The sequence below is a fragment of the Aplysia californica genome, unplaced genomic scaffold, assembly GCF_000002075.1.
Source record: "Aplysia californica isolate F4 #8 unplaced genomic scaffold, AplCal3.0 scaffold00305, whole genome shotgun sequence".
Classification (NCBI taxonomy): Eukaryota; Metazoa; Mollusca; class Gastropoda; order Aplysiida; family Aplysiidae; genus Aplysia; species Aplysia californica.
In genome coordinates, this window is record NW_004797575.1 from 475,778 (window position 1) to 490,530 (window position 14,753).

General features: G+C 38.8%; 1 protein-coding gene across 1 annotated transcript in view; it reads left to right on the plus strand.

Moving 5' to 3' along the window:
- Positions 1 to 14,747, plus strand: part of LOC101861743 (tubulin--tyrosine ligase-like protein 12) — a 17,672-nt gene extending 2,925 nt beyond the window's left edge. Inside the window, exons 2-14 of the mRNA XM_005101939.3 lie at positions 231 to 358; positions 1,207 to 1,371; positions 2,300 to 2,336; positions 3,031 to 3,190; positions 4,570 to 4,703; positions 5,444 to 5,634; positions 6,933 to 7,148; positions 8,404 to 8,515; positions 9,029 to 9,183; positions 9,738 to 9,825; positions 10,318 to 10,386; positions 10,990 to 11,128; positions 12,271 to 14,747. Of these exons, the coding sequence (XP_005101996.1) occupies positions 231 to 358; positions 1,207 to 1,371; positions 2,300 to 2,336; positions 3,031 to 3,190; positions 4,570 to 4,703; positions 5,444 to 5,634; positions 6,933 to 7,148; positions 8,404 to 8,515; positions 9,029 to 9,183; positions 9,738 to 9,825; positions 10,318 to 10,386; positions 10,990 to 11,128; positions 12,271 to 12,419 (1,743 nt within the window). The 3' untranslated portion in view covers positions 12,420 to 14,747. The remainder of the gene's footprint in view (positions 1 to 230; positions 359 to 1,206; positions 1,372 to 2,299; positions 2,337 to 3,030; positions 3,191 to 4,569; positions 4,704 to 5,443; positions 5,635 to 6,932; positions 7,149 to 8,403; positions 8,516 to 9,028; positions 9,184 to 9,737; positions 9,826 to 10,317; positions 10,387 to 10,989; positions 11,129 to 12,270) is intronic.
- Positions 14,748 to 14,753: the final 6 nt, after the last annotated feature.

A 14,753-nucleotide genomic window follows, 5' to 3' on the forward strand; every position in this document is an offset into this window, starting at 1 on the left:
AATGTACATTTGCATTCATTTATAGACATTTTGACTTTTTATCATTGATAGATTGGCTTTTTGTGGGATCATTCATGATGCGCAGCGGCCTGATTTTTCCCTCGAATTGGGGTCTTGAAAAAAATTTGGGGGTCTTGAAAAAATTTTCCAGGATTTGGTGGGGACCCTGGTTGTAAGATATTATTGGGTCATGATTGATCTTCTTTGATGTTTGTACAATATGTTTTCAGGTATATGATGCTGGTTCTTGCTTCCAAATGCAGCAGATTGTGTGTGAATCAGAGGACGGAGACTCCACCTTCTCATGGAGAGTTGTAGCGACGGCTGAGGAGGGGATTGACATCAAGGATCCTAATCAGTATGCGAATTTCATCATTGCCTCTCTCCCTTTCAAGAGAAGTGCATAGAGTTTCAGTCCATTAAAGCTTTTTAAAAAAATAGTGTACACTTTTGTGATATCAATGCTGATGGGTGAAGAAAAATTTCAGGTTGAAGAAAAGACAAAAGTACGACTTTTATACTCTAAATGGAGAAATTTGGTTACAATCGCATGTCCAGTTCATTCAGAGCTACATCAATGTCACATAATACACCTGCAGGGACAATATCATAAAACAGCATCCTGTACCCATAATTTGTAGTTGGATGAACAGAGGAAAATAAAGTAAGCTACCTTTCCTTTAAATACAACTTATGATCCTATCTGAAGAAGCTTACAATTTTTATTTCAAGTCCAAAGCCTTGCTGCTCAACTCAGGTACCTCAAAACAGTCTCAAGGTGGGGATATATCTGACAATCTCAATCAGTGTTTTGCAAATTCAAAAGTACAATTATTTTTTTTAAGTTAGTCTGTCATATTATGTCATATTGCAGGATACTTCAGACATTTCACATTTGATGTCTTTGCTTAACATATCCAGTGCAGTCATGTTTTTTCCACCTATATATTTTGAGTGCCAGTAAAATGGCAGGTTTCTCTGAATGTTTTTCAGGAAGTTGAGAATGTTTTGGAAATGTTGTAGAAATTGTTGAGGTATTCCTAAACTGAAATGGGCATAGAGCCTACTTTGTAGCCGGGATATTTTCTGTAAGAATGCAATCTGTTATTATTTTTTAGGTTAATATATTACTGTTATTGTTATTTTTATTATTATTATTTTTGCTATTAATATTAAGTTATATTATTTTTATTATTTTGTCGACAGCATTTACTTGATAGATCATGCATGGACGTACCGTATAGGTGATGCAAGGGCTGCTCTGAATGAAGTCCAGGGTCTGAAAGAGAGAATGGCTGCCCTTATGGACATCAGTGCGGAGAACATGAGCAATGAGGAGATTGTGGAAGAAGTGCTGAGTTCCATGTGGAAGTAAGTAAGCTTTTCTTCTTTGGTTGTTAATTTTCGTTACTTTTATCTATTTTCTTGTCATTTTTGTTATTTGCCAGTGCTACAATTTGCAGGAAAGTGTCAAGTATCCTAATTCTACAGTTTGACTTCCAATTCACAGTGTGGTTTAGCTTTTTTCAGCCTCCAAAAAAGGTCACTGGGTCTCACTGGGTCAACATAGATGAATAGAAATAGACAGTGGATTGCTCAAGACTATATTCTTCCCCTGTTTTAAGATGTTAACAATGAATTGTAAAGGTTTGATATAACTTTTGAAAGTGAACTTTGCTCTTGAATGAACATAATCAAAATTTAGTCCTGTTAATGGTCAATAGAAGAGAAATGTAACAGTTTACTTTTTTTTTTTTTATTGTTCATGAATTATATTACTAGCTGTCCTTTGATGAAGAACAATTGATGTGAATCAAATTTGTTTCGCACATTTGAAAACGTTTGAATGAAAAGGCCTTGAGAATGGCACGTTGAAAGAAAATTTATTTTCGTAACAGCATTCTTGGGTTATAATGATACTGGTGAAGCTTGAGATAAGCACAATCAATGTGGTAGTGTACTGGTTGTGAACAGGATGACACATTTCTTTCTATTGAAATGAATTAAGGCCAGAGACTGTTTCACTTACTTGGCAGTTCCCAGATAAAATCAGGCCTGAAACTGTGCTGGGTCGTGCAGTGAAAGGGAAGGTGCCACCATTTTTTCCGACATTGAATTGAGTTTGTTTGAATTCAAATTATAGCGTCACTCTAGTCCAATATTGGCTTTTGCTTCTTCATCGTCAGTTCACAGCTAGATTTGAAAGAGCAGAGATTATGTTCTGCTTCCAGTGCTAGAGGAATGCAGTTTATTTTAACTCGTGCTCCTGTTTTGTTTTGTTTTTGTTTTTGTTTTTCAGGTTTTGTCAGACTTATAAATTTGGCCATCTGGCTATGGTAAGTTCTGTTTCTTGGTTTTGTTTGGAGAGTTCATTCCCCTGCTAGACTCAATATGCCCATTGTGAAAGTAAAGCACTTGCTGGGCTCATTATTTGAGTAAAAAATAAATGTGAAGCAATGCTGTGAAAATCAGGCGCTCGTCAGTTTTGGGCATTTGGCGTTAATGGTATCATCTTAAAGATTGTTCATATATCTTGCTTTTGATGAAAAAAAAAAAATACTCATCTATCGTGAATAGAAGTCAAAATCTTTTTGATTGAAGGAGGTTGGGGTCACCTAGCTTGAATAGAAGTCAAGATATTTGGGATTGAAGGGGGTGGGGTTCACCTGGTTTTGGAGGTAAAATTAGGGAGAAAATTACCACCTAAGTTTGGTGACTTCCATAGCTGAGAGTCCTTGGAACCTGAATGAAAAGTTACATTTTCTAATATCTAATTGCGGCAATCAACTGTTAAATGAAAGTATAAGCCATGTATCTTTTTTCTTGAATTTCTTCCTCATTTGGACTTTTTTGTTTTTCTTTTTTTTAGTGGTTATCAGATTGTCCAAATATTTACTTATGCCATAGAAAGTTCGTAAGTGACTCTTGATGTTTAAAAATTTTTTTAAAATGTTTATCAGATTATCCAAATATGTACTTGTCTTATGCCATAGAAAGTTCTGAAGTGACTCTTGCTATAATATGACCCAGGGTTCAGATGAAGCAATGCCACTTTGGTATGTCATGGATGAATTTGGGAGCCGCATTCAGCACTCAGATGACCCCAGTGTTCGGATTGTGCCGTTTTACTACGCTGAGCTAAACCTGGCGTTTTCCTTGATGTGGCCTACAACTTCACTAGAAGAAGGAGGTATTTCAAATTTCTGTTTCCTCTCTCTTTCTTATCTGGAGTTCTTTTTTTTTCTCTTTTTTTCTGAAGATGCTAATGGTAGTATTGCTTGTTTGTTTTTTTAAGTTTTAGTAAGGTTTTACGGCACTCGCAATTACATAAGGTCATATGAACGCTAAGGGGTGGATGTCAACTGAGAAGTCCAAACGGGGAATCAGGCTTACTCTGGTCACCTCTCTAGCCTCAATAACACAAAGTCTGCTTCGACTATCAAGACACCCTGGAAATAGCAGTTCACAAGAGAGTGACAAGCATACAAAAGAAGTAGAGGAAAAATGACGATAGTAAGGATGAGGAAAGAAAAAGCAGCAGTTCCCCCTATGTTGTTCCAGCACAGTCTGAGCATGACATTGATAAATTAGCCCATTTACAATTCTACTGTGCATACGAACCTTTTGATATCCCCCCTTTGGGAATGGCCTAAAGACGACTTGAGTCAGTAGCACTGGGGGGGGGGGGGGGGGGGGGGGGGGGCATAACACTGGGGGGGGGGGGGGCAATGGCAGTATTGCTTGGGAATAGGAAATATGCTTGTCTGGGTACATTTTTCTTTCATCATCTTATGCAAGACCCACACTAAGCACAGTCTATTGCAGCAGTAGGGCATGAGGTATAGAGCTATAGGATTGACTGAAACCACCACCACTACCGCTACTACTACTACTACTACTACTACTACTACTACTACTGCTACTACTATTACTACTACTACTACTACTACTACTACTACTACTAATACTTATACTACCACCTCAACTACTACCACAACTACTACTACTGCTACTGCTACTACCACTACCACCACCACTACTACTACTACTACTAATACTACAACTACTACTACAACTACTATTACTACACCGCAATTTGGTGATGGTAATACATGCTTTGCTCAAATTGTTTTTTTGCAAGAAGTTAACTTTTATAAAAAAAACACTTTTCTGTAGGTGCTCTATCTGTACAGGTTGTATGTTACATGTGTTTCAAGTGGAAGAAAGATTTGGGAAGCGTGCTGACAAAATGAGTTACTTTTCGTTTTTGAGCCTCATGGAAGAAGTTACATCACACTTATGGGTGAAGTTTTTGCAATTTATAAGTATGAAATAATTGAAAGGCATGTTATACTTAAAGAATATTACATCGACAGGAAATCTACAAATTTGACCTTAGTGTAAAATTTTTGCTAATATCTCCATTTATGGATTGCAAGAAGTAACTCATTTTGTCAGCTCGCCTCACATTTCATGTGCACCCTATTTTACTAAAGATAGACTCAATGTGTTTGGATCGAGATTAGAGTTCCCTGTGTTATTATTATATATACTAAATGTCTCTTTCAGATGAAGTCACTCGAAATTATGTAGAAAACCAGGCTGATTCTGCTGTGCGAAGTGCCAAGCTGGTGCCGTGGGTGCCTTGTGATTTGAAACACGTCAGTTTTAAGAATGAAGAGCCCAGTCTTGAACACTTCCAGGTGAGGAAAGAAATGAATAGATAAGATAAGATTAGTTACATCTTTATTGTCCAGATCCTAGCACATTGGTTTGGTGTTTCACCACATACACACATGCACACACACACATACAAATGCCAACACACACATACACACGCACACACACACATAAACATGCACACACACACGCTGGGTTACAGTCACCTGCATAATATAAAGTAACAGTAATATAAGCATTATTCTTATGCATGCTGTAAGGTCCTATGAATACTTGTAACAAGATGGTTAAGATGGAAAAATTTTGATGGATTTAGTGTTTAATTTTTTAAAGTTTCAATAAGAGTTTTACAGCACTTGTAACTCAATTAAGATACTTTTAAGTGTCGAAGATTTGAGGTGTTACAAGAGAATAGCGAACACAAAAAAGAAGAAGAGATAAGGATGATAGATGTTTGATAGGAAAGAAGGAGCAAAACATACCTGAGCACGAAAGAGGTGTATATTTGGGGTCATATTGATAACACATTATTAAATAAGACCGGTAGGTATGTGATGTCTTTTCAAATATTTTAAAAAAAAACTTTTATACCTATTTATAGCAGCAACTTAAATGTGTTTTAGATGCAAGTTATGTATCATTGATTTTCATTAAACATATTCAGAATTTGAGTCTCTTCAGGTTAAGAAATACTTTCAATGCTTTCAGTGAAATGGTTTTACTTTGCTTTCTATAGCCAGTTGCAAATCTTTTTGTTATTCAGAGCTTCAGGTTGAAGGAAACACTCCCTACCCCGTCGTACGAGTTCCCAGGTCTGCCACGAGACAGGAACCTCAAGGTGTTCCTCGAGTACCCAGGCTTTGCCGAGAACCTGAATGACCGGCGGTTTGAGGTGGTGGACAGTGCGGATGAAGCCGATGTTCTGTGGTTCTCCAGACACTTTCATGACTTTGAGTGAGTGACCTCAAACACAGACACTTTCATGACTCTGAGTGAGTGGCCTCAAAGACAGACACTTTCATGACTCTGAGTGAGTGACCTCAAACACAGACACTTTCATGACTCTGAGTGAGTGACCTCGAACACAGACACTTTCATGACTTTGAGTGAGTGACCTCAAAGACAGACACTTTCATGACTCTGAGTGAGTGACCTCAAACACAGACACTTTCATGACTCTGAGTGAGTGACCTCGAACACAGACACTTTCATGACTTTGAGTGAGTGACCTCAAAGACAGACACTTTCATGACTCTGAGTGAGTGACCTCGAACACAGACACTTTCATGACTTTGAGTGAGTGGCCTCAAAGACAGACACTTTCATGACTCTGAGTGAGTGACCTCAAAGACAGACATTCATTCCCTGAAGTTTATATACAATTGTATGTTTTTTAAATGGTGCAATTCAAATTTTCTAAAACTGAATCTCTAAAAAACAAAGGAAATGATTTTTGGTTTTTGAAGAGAAAAGCCAACAATCCCACAACTCATAATTGAACAAGAAATAATTGAAATCACGGATTCATACAAATATCTTGGTCTTACAATCAACAACAAATTTACATGGCAAAAACACGTGTACAACATTGTTGAAAAGGTAATTCAGAGGCTGTACTTTCTGAGGAAACACGGGTCCTTAAATCTGAATCCATCCATTCTTCAGATATTTTACACCACCACAATAGAAACTTTGATAAATTTTGGTATTTCTTGTTATGGTAGCAACTTGGGAGGACAACTCATCATAAAAATGAACAAGTTGATCAGAAAGACATCAAGCACAATTGGTAGAGACCTAAATAACTTTGAATATCTGCATGAGACGAACATTCTAAAAAGCGGAAATAATGCTAAGTGACCAACTATCGACCCACAGTAAAGGATACATTTCCAAAAAGCAAGAACAGACATATAGAAATTCGTTCGTACCAACTGCAGTAAGACTACTAAACACACAGTGCTACAAATGAAAGAGAGAGAGAGAGAATATGTTTTACGGAGTGAGTTGTTTCTACTCATAAAGCATGTATTTACGAATGTCCTGTCTTGTTGTGTGTATGCATGGTGCATGAGTGCACCTAACCTTCATAATATCCACTAACATGTAAACGACCAAGAGAAATTTCTCCTTTTCTGATGAATAAAGATTGCCATTGTCATATGTATAGGTTGTGCTGACTTCATAGTGATAGTTAATTGTGTTTGCTCTCCCCTGTAATTTACTGTTTTATTTTGTTATTCTAAACCCAGGGAGTTCAGCGAGACGCGGCCGGCCGCTCTCATCAATCAGTTTCCCAACGAGATGGTGGTCACTGTGAAGGACATGCTGGCGTTAACAGCCCGCCGGGCGGCCACCCCCGGCCCCAGCGACCCCATGGAAGCGAACCCAAAATGGCTGCCCATCACATACGACCTGCAGACGGAGCTTCCCAAGTTTGTCTCTTACTTCCAGCACAGGGAGGAGAAGTACGTGTTTGGTTTTGTATTTTTGTCAAAAATAACTTTTGGCGTCGCTGGCCTAGTGGTTAGGCTTCTTTTTCTTCTTCTATCCCGTGGTGGGGGCACCACTGCATCTGAAAACCAGCTCTCGCCATTTCTCTTTGTCCTCTGCTTTCCTCAGATTGTCACCCATCGTCTTCCCTGTCCACTCTGTAATATTGTCCTCCCGTCTCCTTCTCTGCCTTCCTATCTTTCTGTTTCCTTGTACTGTTCCTTGTAGGATTGTTTTGGCAAGTCCTGTGGATCTTGTGACATGCCCATAGCATTTTAATTTTCATCTCTTTGCTGTGGTCAGTAGATCTTCTTGCTGCCCCACTGCGTTTGTGATTCTGTGGTTAGGCTACCGGACTTGTAATCGTGAGGTTGCGAGTTCGTGGGTTCAAGCCGCGGGCCCGATGTTGTGTCCTTGGGAAAGGCACTTTACACAAGTTTTCCTCACTTCACCCAGGTGGGAATGGGCTCCCGGCCATAGACAGTGCAAATCCCCGTTCAACAGCAAGCTCTATGCACTTAACAATTTATACTATTACCCCAGCAGACCTGAGAGCATTCTGAAACAACCTCAACTTCCTGGGAAGCATACAGTGCAAGCAGCCGTATATAGGCGCTAAAACACTAACATACTGACAAGATCTTTCGCTGTCTATGGCCAGGTACCCATTCCCACCTGGGTGAAGTGAGGAAAATTCGTGTAAAGTGCCTTTCCCAAGGACACAACTTCGGGCCCGCGGCTCAAACCCGCAACCTCACGATTACAAGTCCGGTAGCCTAACCAATGTCATGTTCATACTGTGCCGGAAAAACATAGGGGGAACTGCTGCTTTTTCTTTCCTCATCCTTACTTTCGTCATTTTTCCTCTACTTCATTTGTATGTTTGGAACTCTCTTGTGAACTGCTATTTCCGGGGTGCCTTGATAGTCGAACCAGACTTTGTGCTGTTAAGGCTAGAGAGGTGAGCAGAGTAATCCTGATTCCCCATTTGGACTTCTCGGTTGACATCCACCCCTTGGCGCTCATATGACCTTATGCAGTTGCGAGCACCGTAAAACCTTACTAAAGCAAAAGCATGTGTAGAATGCTACCTTCTGTTCTTAGATTCTCCTTTTTGTTATCAATGCTTGATATTACAGAGGTATGGAAAGTTCTATCTTGTGTCTTTACACCCTCCTTCCTGTAATCAATGTTGTGCCAATAAAAGTCTACCTTTCATCGTCACTACAGAGGAGAAGACAACCACTGGATTTGTAAACCGTGGAACTTGGCCCGTGGTCTCGACATGTATATCACCAAAAGCCTGGACCAGATTGTGCGTTTGCCTGATGCTGGGCCGAAGGTGAGAGACATTGTTTGAGAAATGGTACTTTTAGGATGGAATTTCAGGCCACAGGCCCGTATTTTGATGCAGTCAGTGCCATAATTCAACTACAAATCATCAGAGCATAACACAATCTTGTCACACACATTATCATCAGTAGTTCCATTTGTGTCTTTTAAATTAAAGATGGTTTTGATACTTCACAAGCTGATTTAATTCTCTCATGCTCTTGCTGTGGGATAATTTTTTATGCTTGTCTGGCTCTGGGATGCGCTAAACGATCAGCAGTGGAATTTGTTTGTTTTCACTTTCATATTGTGGACATTCGTAAAGGAGGTGAACTTTGTTTTTAACTGTACCAGACATGGTGAGAGGAAGTCTCATGAACAGTTTTGAATGTCAGGCTTATTGAGTCTGTCTTAAATCATAAATGTATTGCACAATTTTCTGCTGATTCAGAATCGCAGTCACCTTGAGGAAGATTATTTTTGTTAGATCCGTCTCATTCCTGTGTATTTTTGCCCTTGTCAGGTTGCGTGCAAGTACATAGAAGACCCTGTTCTTTACTTCCGTGAAGATGTAGGAGGGAAAGTCAAGTTTGACATCCGCTATATCGTGTTGCTGTCATCGGCTGAGCCTCTGAAACTGTTTGCCTACAAAGTCTTCTGGCTGAGGTTTGCCAATAAGTAAGTTCCCTAATTTTCTTTTGTCTGTCTTTGAAATTATATGTCTCTAGCATGCAATTGTCGTAAAACTCTTACTAAAACTAAAAGCCTTGTGTTCGGTGAGAGCTGGCAGATCTGTTTTCTTCAATCCACCTAAATACCTAAATATTACGGGCACTTGGTGAAAGCTCTTGGCATTTCTGCCATTGTCTCTAAAAGGATAACACTTAACTGCTGTTTGGGTGATTTAGGTTTAAATCCATTGCAGAACTAACAAAAATCATTTGGATGCTCCCAAGAGAGTTTCTTTGCACTTGGTTCAGTTAGTGCTAGAGACGTCTGTAGATACGTTAGCTTTTTCTCCTTCCTTGTTCTCTCACTACATGTGATGAATAAGGTTAAACAACCTGCAAATTTCCTTGTGTATTTGGCTGGCTCATCATAGCATATCTACTTAAAAAAGGATTCTAGTGAGGTATTTGTATACCTGTTACCTCTGATGATCATAATTTGGCAGAGCCTTGAGTTCTTGGTCTTGTACATGGTATATTCATGTCTTCTTGTTTCTTTTTTAGACCATATTCACTGGACCATCTTGATGACTACCAAAAACACTTCACAGTTATGAACTACGTGGAAGGTGCTGATGAAAAGCTGAAACAGGTACGGTGGGATGAGGGATGGTGTGGCATGGGGTCTACTAAATTAGTCTAGAAGCAAAGTGTTGGCCTCTTATGCAGAGGTACTTGCTTCAATTCCTAGTACGTGCAGACACAGTCAATGGGTAAGGGGAGTCTCAGATTTTTCACATCCGGGTAAACTGAACTGAGTGACTTGTCTTTCGTGATGTAAGCCGGAAAGTCTGAGTTCCATTGTGCTTATTTCTTGAGTTAAAGAAGACTGCAGTTCAAAGATTTTTTTTTTTTTTAAATTATCGGAAATACTTGATATTTTTTACCCAGAGTTGCACCAACTCCAGTGAATATACATTTTTTAATGCCTTCAAAACGGTCATGTGACTATCACATATTTGTATCCGCTGACTTTAGGATCTCTATGGTAGTAGCACTTTAAGTCTAATGTCAATATTGTATTGATATGACTCACGCTTCTTGAATGATGTTAAAAGTGACTTTTTTTTCTTCTGTTTTTCAGGTTCACTACGATGACTTCATCCCAGAGTTTGAGTCTCAGAATCCAGGCTTTGTTTGGACCGATGTTGAAGTAAGTTCTGCAGTGTGGTAGAAATACAGAGGATAGCTGACCCGCCACCTGGACAGTGCTACTGACTGAAGTGTCTTTAGGCCAATCCCAAAGGGGATATTAACATGTTCTTATGCATAGTAGTATTGTAAATGGGCTGATTTATCAATGTCATGCTCATACTGTGCCGGAACAACATAGGGGGAACTGCTGCTTTTTCTTTCCTCATCCTTACTGTCGTCATTTTTCCTCTACCTCTTTTGTATGTTTTTCACCCTCTTCTGAACTACTATTTCCGGGGTGCCTTGATAGTCGAAGCAGACTTTGTGCTGTTGAGGCTAGAGGGGTGAGCAGAGTAAGCCTGATTCTCTGTTTGGGCTTCTCTGTTGACATCCACCCCTTGGTGCTCATATGACTTATGCCGTTGTGAGCGCCATAAAACCTTACTAAAAAGACTAGCAGTGTATTGACGACTTTTCTGACGTACGCTGACTGTATTGGGAAGAAGGTGGGAAAGTGACGAACATGATACCAGTTTGTTTTTTCTTTGTCACCTTGACATATTCTCTTGAAAAATCCTGTCCTACACAGTGATAACAGGCAGAGTTTTTTTTGTTTTTACAGAACGACATCTTCAACATGATCAAGGAATTGTTTGTGGCCGCCACCTCAGTCCCCCCTCCCCGGGGCATCTGCGCCTCGCCCCAGTCGCGAGCGATGTACGCCGTGGATCTCATGCTGTCCTGGGCCACGAAACCGACCGGTGGGTACTTGTGGGTGGTTGGTGGGTGCTCTGGTGTGGTTTGCTCCTTGTTTCCTATCAAACGTCTCTCGTCCTTTAAATCTCTCCTCCTTTTTTTTGTTTGTCTCTCTAATAGTAGCACCTCTAATCTTCAGAACTTGTATGACCTAATTTTGTTGCAAGTGCTGTAAAACTCGTACTGAAACTAAAACTGGTGCGGGTGGTTGGCGGGTGCTCTGATGTGGTTTGCTCCTTCTTCCCTATCTAACGTCTATCATCCTTATCTCTCCTCCTCCTTTTCTTTGTATGTCACTCTCTTATAGTAACACCTCTCTAATCTCCGGCTCTTATATGTCCTAATTGTATTTCGAGTGCCATAAAACTCGTACTGAAATTAAAACTGTTACGTACTTTAGGCTTGAAAAGAATGGCCTTTAGACTTCGCTTGAATGTACTGAGGTCAACAGTAGCATCCCTGTTGGTGTTGTCTCGGTCTGTCTTAAGTCCTGTAGTTCGTGGGATTTTTTCACTACCTGGCCAGCAATTTCTATCCCTTTGAGTAAGAAAAAGAAGTACATGTACTCAATAACAGTCCTTTGGTGGTGGGGGGGGGGGGGATATGATAGACAAACATCATCAACGGAGAAAAAGTCTGTGTGCTCTCCAATCTTCAGCAAAAAGGTCCCTTGAACAATGTATTTTTATGTGGAGTAAAACTCTACTTTAAGATCCTGAATTTACCAGAAAAGGTTTGATTGCGATCTGGATTTTTAAACTTGAAAACTTGAATAGCCAATACCTGGTAGTAGAAGTACACCAATACACTTTTTTTTCTGGGTCATCCTGTTTCTGTAGATTTACGTACACTCGAAGTGTCAACAGAGCTAATGCATTTCTATGATGCTAATCATGCTTCTTGTCTTCTTATTTTGACCATGCCCAATTCTATCATCTGGTGCTTTTGTGTTTAGTAATAACAACAAAGTGTGCTAATCAATCATGCTTCTGATCTGATCTTTTTTTTTGTTGCTTTTTGCTTTTTTTTTTTTTTTTTTTGTAGCATCAGGAGAAAAATTGTAACTCCTTTAATCTTCATATGACCTCATTGTGTTGCAAGTGCAGTGAAACTCTTCTTTTTTTTCTTTTTTTTTTTGTTGCATCAGGAGAAAAATATATGCAGCCAATGATCTGCGAGGTGAACTTTTCCCCCGACTGCGCCCGAGCGTGCAAGTACCATCCCTTCTTTGTGGACGACGTGTTCAGTGTGCTGTTCCTGGATGACACGGAAGACAAGCATGTGACCCCGCTGTGAGACCCTGGTCCGGCGACTGGGGGGGGGGGAGAGCTGGTGTGGCATGGGGCCTTGTGCTTCTTTTCAATGTCATGTCAATTTTACTGCTGTGCTAGCGGGTTCCCAGACAAACAAATTCTGGTTGTTATTGTTTAGCTTGTTGTGAACTAGCACCTCAACAGCAGCAATTGTTCTTCAAGATTAGAAATTCTGAGCGTGGGGGGAAAAAAAAAAACCTGTACATCGGGGCTTTTTCATAAATTAAAAACTTATCTTATGAGATTCATGAGTGTTTCAAGATTTAGAAATTCTGAGCATGAAGAAAAAGAACTGTAGATTGGTGCTTTTTCATAAATCAAAAACTATCATTTGAGATTCTCGAATGTTTCAATATTAGAAATTCTGAGCATGAAAAGAATGAACTGTAGATAGGTACTTTTTCATAAATCAAAAACTATCACTTGTGATTCATGGTTGTTTCAAGATTAGAAATTCTGAACGTGAGAAGAATGAACTGTAGATAGGTACTTTTTCATAAATCAAAAACTATCTTTTGAGATTCTTGATTGTTTTAAGATTTTGAAATTCTGAGCGTAATGAAAAGAATGAACTGTAGATCGGTACTTTTTTCATAAATCAAAAACTATCATTTGAGATTCTTGATTGTTTCAAGATTAGAAATTCTGAGCGTGAAAAGAATGAACTGTAGATAGGTACTTTTTCAGAAAATCAAAAACTATCTTTTGAGATTTTTGATTGTTTCAAGATTAGAAATTCTGAGCGTGAAAAGAATGAACTGTCGATCGGTACTTTTTCATAAATCAAAATGGGCATTTGACATTCATGATTGTTTTGTTGTCAGTGCTGTAACTGTAAGAACAGCGCAAAAGATTTATTTTATTTCAGTTTCTTTCGAAAGTTTATTTCAATTTCCCTGCTTATTTATAAGCTTAATTACCATAACTCTTTGCTACCTAAGTACAAGACATATTTAGCCTACTCAGTGGGACCACATTTTGGGTCACTTTTATTTGACAACTGAGATTTAGCGTAGCTGTTTACATGGGAAAACACACATCTCCCCTTCCTCTCTCTCTCTTTTTTTTTTAATAAAGATTTTGTGAAAAGACTGTTAAACATAGGAACCTACAAGCTTGAAATTAAAGGTACAAAATTACTCCATATTTTTTAAGCAATGTTAAAAAGAGATACAAATGGTCAGTATGAAGACTTGAGAATATTTTTTCCCCAAACGTTTTTTTGGGGGAGGGGGGAGGGGGGGTTGTGTGTGTGTTTGTTCTTTTTGTTAAATGTTTTTTTTTATATCGTAATGATTGATCTGTACTGTGCATGGCCTTAAAACAGTCCAATATGCGAAACCCTTGCCCATTTTCTTATATCATAAATATTCATTAGTAACCACTAAAACTGGAAAAAGCTTGGGTCAAGGCAATAGTGCAATTCAATCAAAATGAATATTCTGCTATGTCTTTTAAACAAATTAATTTATAGCAAATTTGCGGGCTTTTTATAAGATTAAGAGGTTTGTTGTTTTTGTTTTATATATATATATATTACCATCACTGTTATAAATGATTTGTGTTTATTGCTATGAATTGTGTATGCTTTTTTAAACCCTTTGGTTTAACTAGTTTATGAAACAATATTGGCCTGTGCTCTTTTCTTATCAAATCAAGCCAACAAAATCTTATCTTAAAGGGTTGTATTCAAGAAGATTTTAACTGAGTAGGACAGCCCAGTATTATATGACAGATACTGGTCTTCAAGTGTGATGTGGTGATCGAGAAGAAGAAGAAGAAGACTGCTGTCTTCCAGAGTGAGAGAGGTTTGTAACCGGACTCGAGAACTGTAGACAGAGATGATATGTGAGGTGTGCTGACAAAATGAGTTACTTCTCGCAATCCACAAATAGAGATATTGGCAAAAAAACGACACTAGGGTCAAATGTATAGAATTTCTATTGATGCGATATTCTTTCACTATAACATGCCTTTTATTATTTCATACTTATAAAATGTAAAAGCTTCACCAAAAAGCATGATGTATCTGTTTCCTTAAGGCTTGAATCCGAGAAGTAACTGATTTTGTCAGCCCACTTCACATATATGTGTGTGTATATGAATAGATCTACACTTAAGGAAAGAAACAGAGAGTGTGTGAAGTTTGAAGTTTCTACACCAGGTCATTGAGTGTTTTGTTGTGTGTTGTCAAGTTGTAGTAGGATGAAAGAAATTTCTGCTTGCTGTTCCCTATCTTGACCACGGAGATTAGTTCAACATTGTGAATTTATGGTTGTCTGAATATAAGAGTGAAAGCTTTGTAGGAGCCCCCTCC